Source organism: Harmonia axyridis, chromosome 1 (assembly GCF_914767665.1).
Source record: "Harmonia axyridis chromosome 1, icHarAxyr1.1, whole genome shotgun sequence".
Classification (NCBI taxonomy): domain Eukaryota; kingdom Metazoa; phylum Arthropoda; class Insecta; order Coleoptera; family Coccinellidae; genus Harmonia; species Harmonia axyridis.
The window spans coordinates 61,519,696-61,537,203 of NC_059501.1; the positions used below are offsets into that span (position 1 = coordinate 61,519,696).

At 30.1% G+C, this 17,508-nt stretch overlaps 2 protein-coding genes across 7 annotated transcripts in view; one reads left to right on the forward strand and one right to left on the reverse strand.

The window, feature by feature from the left end:
• The window catches only part of LOC123685144 (serine/threonine-protein phosphatase 2A 56 kDa regulatory subunit epsilon isoform), a 36,493-nt gene extending 27,001 nt beyond the window's left edge, over positions 1–9,492 (forward strand). Inside the window, exons 5-8 of one of the 6 annotated variants that reach the window (XM_045624760.1) lie at positions 1,314–1,505; positions 1,972–2,201; positions 3,171–3,329; positions 7,387–9,492. In XM_045624760.1, the coding sequence (XP_045480716.1) occupies positions 1,314–1,505; positions 1,972–2,201; positions 3,171–3,282 (534 nt within the window). In that variant the 3' untranslated portion in view covers positions 3,283–3,329; positions 7,387–9,492. Of the gene's footprint in view, positions 1–1,313; positions 1,506–1,971; positions 2,202–3,170; positions 3,781–4,121 lie in introns of those variants that run through there. The other 5 variants (XM_045624776.1, XM_045624783.1, XM_045624791.1 and 2 more) reach the window with 5 other exon arrangements.
• On the reverse strand, positions 7,386–17,470 carry LOC123685201 (molybdopterin synthase catalytic subunit). Its single transcript, XM_045624823.1, has 5 exons — positions 16,890–17,470; positions 16,310–16,485; positions 14,282–14,554; positions 9,900–10,120; positions 7,386–9,840 (listed from the first exon to the last, which is right to left on the reverse strand). Exons 1-5 carry the CDS (start codon positions 17,132–17,134, stop codon positions 9,736–9,738), a joined length of 1,020 nt encoding a protein of 339 aa, XP_045480779.1. The 5' UTR covers positions 17,135–17,470; the 3' UTR covers positions 7,386–9,735.
• Positions 17,471–17,508: the final 38 nt, after the last annotated feature.

A 17,508-nucleotide genomic window follows, 5' to 3' on the forward strand; every position in this document is an offset into this window, starting at 1 on the left:
ATTAAGCTCTCAAGAAATGGCACAGAAATCTAGTGTTCCCATTGGAAAAAACATAACTTTGGGCCATAGCTTCGTATTTGAAAATCCTGTTGAAAACACGAGCACTCGACTGGATTCTTCGTGAGAAGTGCCTGTATAAAGTTTTAACTTCAGAGCTCTATCATCAGTATTAACGGAGATATAAATTTAGGCTTGGTTAATAGATCGCCTAGATGTATGATTCGTTTACCTGGCCTTTAGTCTTCTTCTCCGTGACTTTGCTCGGGTTTGTAATAATTAAACACTTTTAATTATATTCATCTATTTACAAAGTCACACTTACAGTACAAACGCAGTATTGAGAAGAACTTAATTACGGTCTTAATTACAACTTCTCACTACAGTACTGAATTTTGTCTTATCGTCGAATGTTAATTACTCGAAACGTCTTCGTATATCTTGTCTTCGTCTTACTTAAAGTTTCGGTCGTCTGGTCTTAAATTCGTTCGCGATTCGTCTTATTCTAGTCCGCGAACCGTTTTTTCGTCTTCTACGTCTTATTCTGGTCGACTCTCGACTTAGGCAGAAAGTTACTCTTGACCGACCAACTTTGAACTTACTTCAACTTAGACCGAACTTAGACTCTCTACTCGCTGAAAATTACCGATCTCCCCTGCATATCGACTTCCTTTCCTCCGACTTGGCCACACCCTTAGCATCACCTCGATATCGGAGAAAGTACCAAGTACCACCCCTAGTCCAATAAGAGTTTTTCCGTACCGCCCACAAAGCTCTTCGCGGATTCCTGGAGATCGAATATTCTTGATAGATCACTATCACTAGCACGTGATATGCAGATGTGACATCTGGTACCACCGTTTCGTTTTCGAGCTTTCCCAACCCCCAGTAAATCTCTTAAGATTTACAATCGCATGACATGTCTTCAACACCTCAAAGAATTAAGACTTCCTTTATACATTATTTAAAACAACAATTCGTTCCCTGCAAATCCATTGAAACTGTCATGCCCTCGACGCTTGAAGAAACTAATAGGTCTCCAAGCATCCTGTTGACCATATCAATTATATTTACAGGGAACAATGACTGGATCCTACCTGAATTTTTTTCGATATCGCCATTTTTCCAATTTTCGCTTATAACTCGAAAACAAAAGATGTCCAAAAATGTATACTACTCTTGTTAGTTTCTCAGAAAAAAAGTACGAGAATGGGGTATCAGATTTTGTCTATCTCCTCTGGTTTAAAAGTTGTAGTGCTAAAACATCGAATTTTGCCCACCCTGTACAAGATATATAAAAGTATTATTTTTTGTAGGATCCAACTCTGACAGAGCCGGTGGTTAAAGGCTTGCTGAAATACTGGCCCAAAACGTGCAGCCAAAAAGAAGTAATGTTCCTTGGTGAGATTGAAGAGGTATTAGATGTAATCGAGCCATCTCAATTTACTCTTATTCAAGAATCGCTATTTAGGCAGATCTCCAGATGTGTATCAAGTCCACATTTCCAGGTAATATTAAATAAAAAAATACTTGCCATTGGATGTGATACATCGATTCCTTTTCCTCCACTCATAGAAAAACAGCAAACAGCAGAAATGAAATATTGGGATAGGCTTTTTAGAACTGCGACATATTTGAACTTTTGAACTAACCCTGCTCAATCAATCCTAAGGGAATCTTCTATAGTGTTGGAAAATCTGACAACATTCTCAGAAGCCTCGGCTATCAGATTATGAAGATTAAGAATTAGCTTTCCTAGGTCTCAGGTCCTTAGGCCAGTCAGTTCTGGATATTTGCACATCAAACGCTTGGCTGTTTCTTTCTCCGATTTGGATACATTTTCTCTTGTTTTCTCACTTAATCATTCAGTCAGGAGTAGGAGTAGAACGAAGTAATTTCTCAAAGTTTCTCCAAATTATGCTTGGTTATTGGAAGAAATTTGGGATCAATATTTGAGCTATTAATTTTTTATAGGTTGCTGAACGAGCGCTCTACTTTTGGAATAATGAATATATTATGTCTCTTATGGAAGAAAATAACCACGTTATAATGCCAATAATGTTTCCTGCATTGTATCGCATTTCCAAGGAACATTGGAATCAAACCATTGTAGCTCTGGTTTACAATGTTCTGAAAACATTCATGGAGATGAATTCGAAGTTATTTGATGAGCTCACCGTCAGTTACAAAGCTGAAAGACAAAGGTGAGCAAGTATAATTTGCAAGCTAAGCAATATAATATTTTACCACTCCAAATACCACTGCCAGTAAAGTAGGGAAAAGTCAGTGAAATGCATAGTTATTATAACTTCATTATAATATTATGTCAACTGTGAACTCAAAAAACCTCATAGCATAATATACATTATTTATCTAGATTTTATTGTATCGGCATCACAGTAGACTCGTGTTAACAAATAATCCAATCTTCACAACATTTTAAACTCATCTGCAGTTCTCACGGTAAATTCTATCAACTGAAAAGGGGTACCTCAAATTAGTTATTTGTACTTTGAAAAGTTGAAAATCCAAAAGTTTTCATTTCATAAATTAGATCTTTTTTTAATCTTTTGCACACTAAGTCTCATTTGCAATGCAAAAGAACTGAATGACTGATGTCATTTATGTGACTAAAGAGGTTTTTAGTAAACAACAAAGTTGTCGAAATGGAATTAAATATTAATAAATAGCTAGGGGACAGAAGTGTTTTTACTTCAAACTGAAATATAATATACTGAATTCAAAATTATCAATATCAAACTATCCTTGACATATTGCTATGAATATAACCTTCATTCGAAATTAATTAGTATTGAATTCAAATTTACATTAAATGGGTCGAAATCATTATATCATCATATTAATTGAATAAACTACACATTTCGTATTGAATCTACCGTAAACAAGTAATTTTTTATTTTTAAACATTCTCATAGGAACATGATAAAGTATCATGGAAGTCAAGTCGGATGAATCATAAAAGTTATTCATGGTCTTGAAGAGGAAAATCAGATCCGATTTTATCATCAACTGACAATTATTATATGCAAAATAAAATATTCAACAGTACAAATACCTTGTACACTATACACTAAATGATTGATGCAAATCTCAAATGATGAAATTTGAAAGCACCCTTATAGAGTTTCAATATAGAAGACTATTTTTTTTAGGGAAAAAAAGCGCGAGAAAGAAAGAGATGAATTGTGGAAAAAGTTAGCAGACCTAGAGATCAGCCACAATAAAAATGTAGCTGGAGAAAATAGTTCACCTAGTAAAAAGTGATACAACAACCTAAGACTATCCCCGCCCAATCATGATAATATTTATTGGTAAGTGAAATCGGTTGATATAGGGCGTTTTTAATGTAGAAAATTTTTTGTGAGAAACATCAGAAATTATAAATGGAAAGTTGTAGGCAACTACAGAATTAATGAAATTATGGAGTCTAACCATCCCTTCATACGCAGAAATTAGAACATTATCTAAGATTTTCATTGTGGAATTATTTCCCATTTCTTTCTCTTCTAAGCGCCCTATATGACACTCCATAAGGAACAACTGCTATTGGAGCTTGCTAATAACACCAAATCTTTGAAAATTGCTGTTACAAACATGAAATTGCTGCACGTAATGATTATTAATACAAAATTTATTGTATATTATGTACTGTAAACCCTTTTTTTTAAACAATAGAACTAGTCTTACTTCATTTCTTGTATATACTTTAAGATAATTTGAAGTCTTTGTAGAGGTATCAATATAGATTTCTTTGAAATTCTGTTCAATTCTTTTTTTCGATTTAAGATAAATCAGGAAATTTTTCCATTTCAATGGAATGTTATAGTTTTCATTAGTCACCTATATATTTCTTTATTTTGAACGTTACCACTTTCAAGAGAAATATGATGAAATCTGTCTTTCATCATAATGTCAAATTCATCATTATTTAATCAGGATAGTGCTTTTTCACAAAGCCTAATCCATTTGATCATTATTTTTATTTTAAACATTTCATCATCTAAATAAATCAATATTTCAATCATTTCAAAATTACGTTTTGCAACAAAAAAAAACTTAGGAAATGAAATTTAAAAAAGTTAAAATTTTTGAATGAATCGCAGAAAACTTAAGGACTCAGGACAACATACTAGAAATTTATGAGCTATCATGCAGAAAGTCCTGGAAGATGTAGCTTATACATAGAGGTGGATGATTGGTTCAAGATTGAAGAACAATTTTTTAGAATAATTGACTAAATGTAATGTCTTGAAGTGGATATAATTAATGAAAAAAGCACTTTCAAAAATTGAGGTACTTTAAAATTTATCAAAAATTGGTTATGATTAAAAAATTTACAACAAAAATACAAAGGCATCCTATCATTATTAGTTTTTTTTTAGTAAATATAAAACCTTCACTTTCTGAATATTGTTTGAGGGAGATTGAAAAATCAGAATATCTGAAAAGAAATACTTCAAGCAATAACTTATTATTGAGAATGGTACCTTTTCCAATGTGCGAATAGAACGCTTTAAGTGATATTAACTTCTGCAATAGTTTTGGCATTTATGATTATGTACTCCTGTAATAAAGTTGCATACCAAAACAGAGTATCTAATGGTAATAGCACTCTACTGAATAAATGATAATAATTGAAACATGCTTAGTTTTACTAAATATCACTTGTTTCAATAAAAAAATTGTTATATAAAATCCGGCGTTTTCTATTTTATTTTGTTGATTTTTATTTATAAATGTTCTGAAGACATTTTTTCTTTAATTAAGCCTGACCAAAATTCAACATTGGTAATTTATTGTTAATCATAAACATTGAAATGGAAATTCAGGATTTGGATTTTGGTCTTGTAATGAAGGCAAGTAATATTGAATTCAATGTAAATTATTCAAAAAATTCGAAAAAAGCACTTGGCATCTGGGGCTTCTGAGCGCTCTTTCATTTATTTCTTCCTTGGAAACCAAAGAACTGTATATAGGTTGTATATATGAGATGATTTGTTTTCATGTCATTGTTTATTTTATCTAGATGAGGAGTTATTATTCTGAAATTTGAACATAAATCATTCTGGGGAAGCGATCAACATGGAATTTCGAATAAAGCTTGAAATTATATATCTACATGCAAAAGTCGATTAGATCAAAGAAATTAAGTTTTTTTTTTATATTCTTGAATTTTCAATGGTTCTGAAGTTCGATTTTATACATATATGCAGAATCTAGACTAGGTTGGACTTAAATATTTTTTCCTCTTCAGTTTTCTCTAGTTCTAGTTATGCGATCAACATGAAATTGTTGTTTTACATCTAAATTCAAATTTTTAGCTCAATTGAACCAATACTTTCGAAATAATCAGGAAAACTAAATTTCGAAGGGCCATATTTACCAAATGCCTAGTCGTATTCTAATCAATTTCAAGCGAATAACCTGATTACCCTTGGTAATAAACAACAATAACCAGCTGCCTTCAAGCTTTTTTGGTCATTTTGGTTATCACATATTCACATGACGTCATGAACTAGCCCTTCAACGTCATCGATTTGGACCGCAGACAACCACACTTGAGAGCTCAGTTAAACTTCTGGTCATTAAAGAAGTAAGGTTAAATTTGATCGAAATAAGACTTTATGAATTCCAGACTCAAAGTATGCAAGCGTACACAATTCTCAGTTGATGGCAAGCTTTGTTTTATTAAAATGGAGCGTTAATACAGAAGGATGATATTAAAATAAAAGTTGGTTATGTTTGTTTCGATTACAACAACCTCTGACCTACATAAAAGGAAATAACTGCGGTCATGAGTGGTTATTCACTTGGAATTGTTTTGTGTTATTTCGAAAGTTTATCGTGTTTAATGAAGGCCAGAGGGATTGAATTGAATTTGACTACAGATTCTTCATGAAAGAGTCGAGCCTTATAGTTTGAGGCTCAAAATTCGAAAAATGCACCCATCAAGACGAAATTATATTGCCCTCTGTTCGGAGAACGAGAGCTCAAAAAGATATCAAAGAATGATTTCATTGCAATTCAAAAATTATCGAACTAGTCATTTTATTTTTTGTTAAGTAGTGATGATTAAATTACAAATTAATTTAAAATACGTTATAAATATATTATTTTCCGTATTAACTATAATTTTCCCCTTTTTGAAAAAAAAAATTATTTTATACACTTAATTTTCATGAATCTATTGCAAAAATATCGATAATATGTTTATCATGGACATTACATATATCGACCTAAAATCTTAAAGCTATTGGTAAGTAATAATATTCCTCATTTTATCAAGAGATTACTTATTTCCATTCATTTTAAATCTAATTAATGAACATTTCTGTAACCTGGAGGTAAAGAACACCATGGAAAATTCAGTTATTATTCATACAATGCATTTTCCAAATTTGTTTTTTCATTACTCATAAAGAAAGTTGTTCACATTATTATTGGTATCGATAAGGAAAAAATTTTAATAGGTCAAAATATTTTGGAAAATTTAATCTAGTGAACAATTCCAAAAATATAAAATTCAATCTATCCTACTAATTGTTATTTACTATTTGATGCAGCATAAAGGTATGCTCACCGTCTCTTGCAGTATGTAGTAGTTCAAAAGTTTCATAACAAAGAGTGCATTATAGATTTCGATCATGTTATTTTAATATGATTCATATACATTTTAATTCAGAGTTATATAATTTTTCATCAGTATTACTACTATACAGAGTGTGGAAATCAAAAGGGTGTTTGTCTATTAACTAGAAAATTAAAGAAATTTGACGTGACAATCAAAGGAAACAAATTCTGGTACTTCCACCATCTTGTAGGTTCAATCCCTATCACAATTTGAATTGAATATATGAGCAATTAGGCATCATTGTAAAGCTTAGTATGTCCTCTTCGTAGACATATGACTTTCACAATTTCTAGATTTTTCTCTATACAGGTTTTCCAAATCATTTGGCGTCGGAAAGACTCAAAATGTTTTGTCGAAGTCGAAAAAACTTAAATGTCAACTTTTTTTTCGACGAACATCTACCTGATAAATGAAGCTTAATTGACTTGCTGCGCCACACTCTTTATAATAAATACATATATTCATTTTCTAATACACTCATAAACAATTTAAACAAATGTATGTACTGAAAATATTGCATATTTAATTCTTTCAATCAATCAACAGAAAATTTTTCTAGAAAAAAACAAATTTTTATAGAGTTAATTGGTAATTCCCAGATCAATAAAACATTTCCATTAAATGTGAATAACATCAGGTGTAATAATTTCTTGACCTTAATTTGAAGCTGTAGTCTGTATTTCTGTTTCATTACTATTTATTTTCTTTCCAATCAATGAAACACTTATCCTTTTCAGGAGAATATTGGATCAATACATCATTTTGTAAAACTGTTAACTCCATTGACTTTCAACAAGAAAAGCATTAAATTTCATACTGAATTTGGGTCGCCATTGAAAAGTGAGAAGCTTAATTTTATCCAGTTGAAGGGCTTTCTCTTGAAGACTGTAAGAGTGATACTTGAAGTGGGTTGGTAGAATACTAGTACTCCTAAATATCTGTGTTAGAGCTCCAACCACTATTAACCCCAATTTTTTGTTGTATAGATTATTGCTGTGGAAATTTTGTTTGGAAATGTTATTAACGTGATATCATAAACATAATTGAAAATATTTGTTAAATTGTTCTTAATGATGGGTTCAAATTATATTCAGATGAAAGGGATTTCATTTTTTATTCTCTTATTAATATGTCTTTCAATCTATAATACAACCTTTAAAAAAAATCAGATGAAACGATTATAAAGATTTTTCCTTATTTGCAATGTGCAGTGGGTTGGTTCAATTATGTTTCAAGATTTCATTCAAGGAGCAGCAACGAACGTACAAAAATGCCTAAAGAATATTTTTATATTTTACTCATCAATTTTGTGCCTTGGTATCCTAAGTTTTCGTTGCTCACTAATTTTCAGGAATTTTTGTCCGAATCAAATATGAATTCAAGAATAACCACTACTTATTCAAGTCCCCTTGAAACTACCTGCTATAAACTGTAGAATGCTATAAACTTTAATATTGCTAATGAATTGATGAATCAAGAAACTTAGTTTAAATTGAAGCTTTATGTCATAATGTAAAGTAATTGAATAAAATATTAACTGTGAATGTGTACTAGAAACAACATATTTTAATTCTGTTGTTCTGTTGATTTCAATCACTCCCTCTGATTTTTGATTATTTATTATCACTAGATGAAAATTTTACAGAATAGAGGATTTTATTCAAAATGTTAAAACTCCTAATTTTTTTATTCTATTAAATTTGTCTCCATTCATTGAAGCAATATTCATCATTGAAATCTTACGTAAATTTTGAAAATGTCCACACAAAGAGAATGAAAGTCAACTCACTAAGCAAGTGTACTTTTAAATAATTGTGAATGTTTAATAACTAAATAACATCTATATATAAAGTAAAATGTGAAAACTGCTATATGTTAATTGGTAATATTGTAAATAGATCAGCCAAATTGTTCATTCATATTATTTCACTACTTTCAATTCAAATATAAACTTTGTTTTTTGGCATTTAGAGCAATTAGTTTTGATTTCTATAAAAATGAAGAGATCATTTTTGAATTCACAATTCTTTTTTGTGAACTGTTGAATATACATTGCTCAATTAGCTTAAATAATGAATAACAAAAATGTGTAATTCGAATAAGAAAAGTGTACCTATAGTAATTCATATGAAAAATATAAGAAATACTCACATTTCTCTCCACTATTTCACTGACAAAATTATTCCTTATTGATTTACAATTCGAAAATGATTTACTTTATTTAATTTTGAATCAATTATTTTCGTTATACATTTAATTTAAATCAGAATTAAACCATGCCTAAAAATTATGATACAGTTAGAACCATGAAAATATTTTCAAATATGATCTCTTCATTTCATATTTGTAATAATGTTTTATGTAATTTCCTCAATACATAACATTTAATATGAGAAAAAATTTAAATATGTTTTGTATAGAGAAACTGATGACACATCCTCTATATTTCATTATTAGAATTATATGACTATTCGTGAACAAAAATATGTATACTAATTCTCATCTGAGTTTAATTAATAGAAAACTATTTTAAAAAAATCGTCTTACCTGGTGAAATACAACAAACAAAACTACTACTTATTTTTGAGCCTGTAACATTATTGTGTTTGATTAATGCACATCAAATACTAACTAGTAGAGACTTTTAAAAACCAACAAGTTTTGTTTGAGGCTGAGAAATTTGTGGCTTTGCTAAGTCCTTCTTGCTGTTATTGTTTCTTGCTCACTTTCCAAAATAAAAACATAGCTAATGTTTGTACCACAAAGCAACAGAAAAAATGAAATTGTTTTCCATTTTTCCAACTTGTAAAATATGTAGAATAAAAAGTCCTTTTTAAAATGAACGATTTGAACAATTTTATTTAAAACATCTATCAACATCTATAAGTAACTATAATTTTAATTAAGTATGGGATGAGTTTTTTCATGAATGTACTAATACCAAACGAGCAGAAAATATAGTTATCACAAAGTTTCAAAAAAGTATAGGGCTTTCTCAGGTTCTTTTTCTTATTTATTATCAATGAAGGCATCTAGATGTTCTTCAGTTCAACAATGATTTCTTCACATAAGAAATATTGTTTTATTCATTTCTTCAACTTTTTTGCCAAATCATTTATAAGCGCATCAATTTCTTCTATAGAGAATATTTTTTTCTTAACTGGTTTTGTAGATTTTTCTGTTGTTTTATCCTAAAAATAATTATATATAAAATCTTAGGTCAATATTGGTTAATCCGGATAGAACTCACCCAAAATTGAATATACTCTGGCGAAACTGATTCAAGTTTCAATAATCGATCCTCCAGACTTTTCAAACGAATGTAAATATTTTTAGGTGTAGGGGTTGTGAGTGATAATTGACATTCCAAATTCTGCATTCGTTCTTCTATTCCATTTGGTGGTATATATTTTGTTAAATAATCAGAGTTCATTTGATCTCTTTGATAATAAGAATTCAAAACTCTGTCAACTGATAAAAAAAAAACTGTCTTTTAGATGCTGCAAATTGTATGCATAAATGTATATGTAGATCCAAAAAATATTCCCACTTTGTGAAAAAAATTGATTGTTTTCCAAGGTTTAATGTTAAGTAAGTATGCTGGGGATAACTACAAGGATTTTGAACATTCATTTTAATTATGAATTCCAAACTAATAACAGAAATTTTGGTCTATTATTATCAATACCCAACCTTTGGTATCGTTCTAGGAAGAAAGAAATGTTAAACTCCTCCTCCTTTCAATTTTCTAAGTTTATGTTGTAGAATCTATAGAATCCAAATTTCGGATAAATAAAAATCCATCCAGGGCTTTTCTCTGGAAGTATGAAGGCTTTTCGCATGAAACTTTGTACCAAAATCATTTGTTATATAACATTGATCCTCATAGCACTAGATTATGAATTTTGAAGACAAAATTAAGGAAATAAAATTAATATTTACAGAAGTTGACTACAAAATATGGAATTTTGAATGTGTAATATAATGATACTAAATACAATAATTTACTGCAAGATTTTAGTTCAATTAGTTTAAGAGTTATGAATTTTTAATATTCCTTTCAGAGTTATGAGTTTTTGATATTCCTTCTGAAAATGGTATGTATATAATCAATATAACCTTATCTTTCATCTCTCTCCAACGCCTAGAGAATAATGTATTGTGCCACTACCTGGACGCCAGAGGTTCCATTTTTAAGAAGTAAAATATTTTTTTATTTCAGAAGTCGCTTTTTATTGAAAAATCCTTGAATTTTCAATAATTCTCAAGTAGAGGTTGCTAGCTGAAAAAGTTATATTAGAGTGAAAAAGAATTATCACTTGTCAGGCAAGGATGGTACGAACTGGAGGATATGCTGTATGATAGATGCATTAAATCGGATTTTGAATGTATTGCATGAAAATGTAATATCACCAACTTCATCTGATAGCCAGGTCACATCCTCAAGCCAAATTGCAAGAAATTACTCGTTAAATTTGACATACACAAACTGGCTGAGCGTTGAACCATTTTTAACAAGCAATGTTAAACGATAATTTCCTCTCACACTGATGTATCTCCAACAGCTAGCAACCTCTGTTGCGGCTATTTGTACACATACATTCTCTTATACACAGAAGAAAGTTTAATTTGATGTATAAATTATGGATATAAATGCAACTAAGTAATACTTGCTTACACCTAGCCGTGAAGAGGTTACGATTATATGCACAATAACCACCATAACTATTCAACTCATTGCATGTATTGCGGTAAAGTTGAATATATTTTATTTGAAAAATAAATCAATCACATTTTTCAAAATATTTATTATATTTTAGTCAAAAATACTTGTTGCGAACCGGCCAAAATATATTCCCCCGTTCATAAAATAATATAAAAATTATATTTTAATTAAACACTAAAATGGAATACAAAATCTTCAGCCGGATCTCAGACTAGTTTGATTTCATGGCTATATGAGATAATTTAATCTCATTTGAATTTGTTCACTAAATTTTTTGCTTTCAGTATTATGAATCGGATCAATACTGAATAATGCGAACCAGCTCCTAGAGGAATTCCAGTGACGTCACCAGCATGGTATACGATAATCACACAAGAGAAAGTGATATTTTTTGATGCAGTTTCAGAAAAACTCGACTTCGAAGGAAGAAGTTTCCTAATAATATGTAGGAATATACAGGGTGTATCACGGTCGATGGTACATTAGACTTTACTGAGAACGGAAAGCAAGAATTCATTGAAAATTTGGTTTCTTAGACAAGAACAACTGCTCTATCGATCTGAAATATTTTCAGTGCTGCGGAGTTGCCGTTTATGTCAAAAAGTAGTGAGTACTTTGTTATTTCAAATGGCGCACCCTGTATATTATTGCATTTTTCAATTCATCGTAGTAACATGATTATTTTGGTATCACTCTCTTATACTCATCTTCAGCAGTTTCTGAGTAATTAAATGATTTCCTCTTTTTTTGAGCAAAACATAGCTTGGATTGAACATCCATAACTTCCATACTAAAAATCTTAGGAAGCTAAAATTTCGGATGAAGAAGTTGAACCATTATGAGGAACAGCTTTACCTCATCTCAATAGCAGAGTTAATGTGCGAAAATTAAATTAAATTTCAAACATTCAAAACTTATTGAATTCCAACACTAATTCCTTCATTCTCTTATTGTTACTAGAGAACAAAAAAATAGGGGATATATTGGTAACAACTTATTTGAAAAATTATTTATGCAACATTATGTGAATTATCTAAACAAAGAATAATTTACAATAATTGATTATTTGTCAGAGGTAATTAATTTTGTAATTGGACTGAGATAGCTCTATTCATAAACTATCTGTCATGAACTGAAGAACTGATCCTTAAGCAAAATAATCAATTTAATTCAAAAGCTGGATCCATTCTAAATAATAAGTGTACAATCAGGCATGTTTGATAACATTCATTTGTTAACAAGAACTTTTACCTGATAGTGCTTGTGAAAAGTGTACAGATGAAAAAATTGCCAATGTATCAATAATCAGTATTACTAATATCCTGTTAAACCTTTCAAGTCCAATGGTTTCACTGCGAAATCACATTTCATAATCTTTCTTGCGATGCAGCCCAGTGGTTTTGCACCGATACCACTATTCCGTAGTATATAGTGCACTCCCATCTATTATCAAAAATATAAAATTTACGAATTCAAAGGGTTGTATTCACCAAAGTTTATGAGTGTCTGAAGCAGTAATTTAAAGTTATTATTTTTGAATTTGAAAATTGTTGAAATTCCATGAAAAAATGTCAGGTTAATATTGATTTATTGTTCCATTATTGTAGATCATTGTATATTTCAGTAATGAGGAAAGATTCTAGTCTCAATTTATTTTATTATTATTGATTCTTTTGGTGGTTTTGATCGAAACCAATGGGCAACAACATCATCTTAAAAATTCACTTATCCATTTTGAGTAAAAAATTCTAGAACTTATAGAATTACAAGAAATTGACTATGAATATTATTTGAAAATATTCCTTCTACGAATGTATCCAAAGATGAAGGATATATTGATTTCAATGAGGAGGAATGTTTTGAATTAGATCAAAATAACAATGTAACCTAAGTCGGAGTTCAAAATGAAATGATAGAAGAGCCATTATTAGAATAAGATGAAGAAAATATTCCACTTTCTGAGTTCAGAAACATTGTTAGGTGACAAATTCATTCGGCAAAAGAAAAATGTCTATATTGCTCTTCAATAAGCCCTATTGATTGAAAAAAACCGAAAAACAAAATCCGACAAAAAAAAAATTTATTCTGCCCAGAAAGGGTTAAAAAATATTGTGAAAACACAATATATAAAACAGAAAACTCAATGCTTGATTATTCTTTTTTCTTAACGAAAAATTGATTATTCTGTTCAAACTTAGTGGTAGGTTCCTATAAAATATAAGGTGAGTTCTTTAGTGTGTTGATAAATTGAATTTGGCCCAAAGTATATAAAACTTGAGCACGCATCTCATGTGTCTCAGACAAGATATGAGTTCCACAAAATAATGAAACTTGGAGGTGATAAGAAATTTCAATGATTTTTCACTTTAGCTTTTGTCTGCCGACCCAAAATGTATCTTTCCACAAATACATCAATGAATGTTTATTTTTAGTTATTCTTCAGAACTATTTGTTTGTCCACTAAGTTCCACAAGTGATTTTCTCTTTGAGCTTCGTTTTCCAATGAAAGAAATCAAATGAAATAGGAGCCTTTTCTAGTGCAAAAGTTACCCCCCAACATGAACAAATCAGAATAAGGGGGAAAGCTAGATGGTAAATAGTATATACAATTATTCATAAACAACCTGCATAAAAGCTAATTAATTCTACATGCAGAAGAAATTGTAAAATGGTTAACCATTTCATTAGAACTTAATGTTGTATTAATATCATTATGTAGATTTTACAAGATATTACTTTTCTCACAATAAAGTAATAACTAATTCATTTCTCCAAATATTGTAGCTATGAGTATGGTAAAACTCAAAAATGAATCAAGATGTTACACAAAATACCTTGTTCGTAATTCAATGCACTTTATAAGTATCTATAAAAACTTACAAATGCAGTTATTTCAAATTTCTCACCTTGAAGATGTCCTTTAGCGTCTTTTCTTTTTTTCAATTTAGCATCTATTCTAGCACAAATAAATTCAGAGTTCCTATCACCACTACAAAATTCTGAGATATTATTGACATTGATTTCACTTCTTTTACGTTCCATCAATTTTTGTATCCTCCTGAAAACTTCTTCTTTAGAAGCCTTAACTTGCAACAAGTGTGGTGCTGCATATGGTACATCAACTTCTTGTTCAATTTTCAATTTTAACTTCTTTGTTTTTGGTTCAGGGCCAGAGGAAGCTATAGAATGAACAGACATATTTTATATGTTCAAATTTATTTTCTCATCATCAAAAATTTTATTTGAAACTCCTTGTATAGATTGAAGTTTCTATTAATAGGGTAAATGCACTGGTTAGCCGACCGGCACTGGTTCTCGACCATTCCGTGATTTCAGATAAAATAATAATAAAAATATATCATGTAGTGCAAAATATTTTCGCGGTACGTGTTCTCGACCATTCTACCCTTCCAAGATAGTTTGCATAGTAGTGGTATAGGTCAAAGTTTTCGCGCTAAAAATTAGTTTATAATCGTCTATTATAGAAAAGGGTTCTTTCTCGTCCTCTCTTAGAAAAGTGCTTTGTGATATATGACCAGAAAATAGTAATTATTCCTTATTTGAAATGAATTATGTGTGTATATTTTGTTCCATATCAACTATAAAATATATTTTTTAGTGTATTTCAATCAAGAAGCAAATAAATGTATATTTTTTTGTTCAATATTCGGCGGTTGCGAACTGGTATTGGAAAATTTGTATCTTTTATTTCTCGACCAAAGTGGTCGAGAACCAATATGTTGCTTCAATAATTGTTTATTTCAACCGATATATTTCTGTTGGATCATTTTCTTTTTTTTTCGATAACCTGATTCATTTATATATCTACTTTCTGAATATTAGTTTGCGACCACCGAATTAACGTTGAAACACTTATTTCTACCCTTTATTTATTCGCGGTCAAGAACAAATTTGATTGTACTTAATTCTCGACCACTGGTGGTGGGTGTTTTATATTTTATTTACTCATTAGTTTCTAAATAGATATTAAGAGCGAAATAACCAAATAATGTTGTATGAGTTGCTATTTTGAAATATTTATAGAAAGTGGAATCTTTTGCAAAATAATTTTTTTTTACGTTCCGAGTGTTTCTTACTTGATTACCTCATCTGAAACCCATCTGAGTGATGTCGATGGTACAGTACGAAAGTAAGTACTAATCACTCATCTCGCTCTAAAGTTTTTTATACAATTTTCAAGTGGAGCAGCCACTATTATTAGTGGTCGAAAACTAACACAAAAATGGTCGAGAACTCTGCGGTGTGGTCGAGAACCGAAGGTTATTGAGATTTTCTATATGTTTTCACATTTCAAAGGTTAAATGCGGAAAGAACGCTTAAAATTATATGACAAATCATTTAAAACTCGCCAAAGAATCGATGAACATCAACACCATTAAATTTTGAAAAGTTTATGTGTGTTTTCACACATAATCGTGCTCGAAATCGATGTTTCTGTTAACTGGTCGAGAACCAGTCCATTTACCCTATATAAGGAGATGGCAACAGAAGAGATCAAAAAAACTAGAAATAAGGTTCCAAAATATTCAACATAATATTTCAAATATAAATTTAGTCCAATATACTGAAGAAAATAATGTAAGAATCACCAATGAAAGTCATCAAATCTGAATCTAATGGTAACGTTGAAAGAGCATTCACTAAACATGCTAAACTTAAGTTATTTGACACTATCAACTATTTAAATATTTCTCTTATCCTTGCATATAGCAATTCTGTTATATAAGCTCAACTCAAGAGCAGTTCCAATTTTTTCTGACTAAAGATAATATTATGGTAAAAACCATAAAGTAATACTAAGAATAATTTCTAATTTGTTTATTCAAAATATTAAAGAAAAACTGTTATAATCAATATTCCTATAGCAAAAATAAACAATTAGTTAGATTGTAAGTAACTACTAGACCACATACATTCTTTATTTTCCTTCCATTCTGGGGCCTCATCTTCATAAATTTCTTTCTTCCAAATAGGTACAGATTTTTTCAAGTTATCGATGCACCACTCTGTGGCTTTCATTGCTTCTGCACGGTGTGGTGAAGATATAGCAATGATAACACTACTTTCCTTAACTGGTACACTTCCTAATCTGAAAAATGTATAATGAATTATCCTTGATAATCCTTTGTTAATCGCATCATAGTTGTGTGAGGACAGAATATAAAGCATGATAAGTGCTTTAAAGGAAAGCTTTGCTATAATGCTGATGTCTTTCACAATAGGATTTGTCAACAAAATCGGTTCAAACTCTGTTGTGAGCTTTATTCTAATAGATATTTCATTTCTTCATAGAACTATATATGTAAATATAGTAGTTTCATGAATACAATAAAATTCTTTTTAATTGTATCATTGTCATCAACTCATTATTAAGGTAGAGCATGATGTGAAGTATACTACCTTGAGGTATATTGAGAATCTAATGGAGTTTTTAAAAGTTTAAACATCTAAAACTTTCTACTTAGAGATATATTTGAGTTTTTCTTTTATTACCTGTGATAAATTGCAATTTTTTCTACGGTTTTCCACTGGCTTCGTATATCAGAACATAAATCTTCCATACCTCTCAGTGCCATACTTTCATATGCTTCATATTCTAATGATAAAACTTTTTTCCCTTCAAAATTATCCCTAGTTGTTCCAACAAAAAAAGATGAAGCCCCACAGGAAGGAGACGAAACCAATTCTAATATTAAATCTAGAGATAGTTTATCATGGGTCAATTTAATGAAATTCATGATGAAAAAATATTAACCACCACTCAAAGGCGGAATAACAGCTATTTCGTCACCACTTTTCAATTGAAAGGAATCCTCGATATCACCAAATTGTTTATTTACAGCAAGTTTTATATTATTTTTGATTTCTTGAAGGGAATATTTATCAACTATAATACTCAATAAGGAATCGTAGTTTATCGGTGTTTCCACTATCAAATAATCATCTTTTTTTCCGACAATTTCCCTAGCTTTAGCAAAAAATAGAATATTTACTTCCACATTCATAATACTTAAATACTTGGATAACAAAGTATTTCATAATAAACGAGTTGTAACCTAAAATAAATAGTTTTCTGTAGCAGAAATATCCAAAATGTCAACAATCAACAAAC

Coding starts and splice junctions, on each gene's coding strand:
- LOC123685201 (XM_045624823.1), bottom strand. CDS start 17,134: ATGAATTTCATTAAATTGACCCATGATAAACTATCTCTAGATTTAATA. Junction 16,486..16,889: donor AAAATTGCAATTTATCACAG/GTAATAAAAGAA, acceptor TACATTTTTCAG/ATTAGGAAGTGTACCAGTTA. Junction 10,121..14,281: donor CGCTAAAGGACATCTTCAAG/GTGAGAAATTTG, acceptor TTTTTTTATCAG/TTGACAGAGTTTTGAATTCT.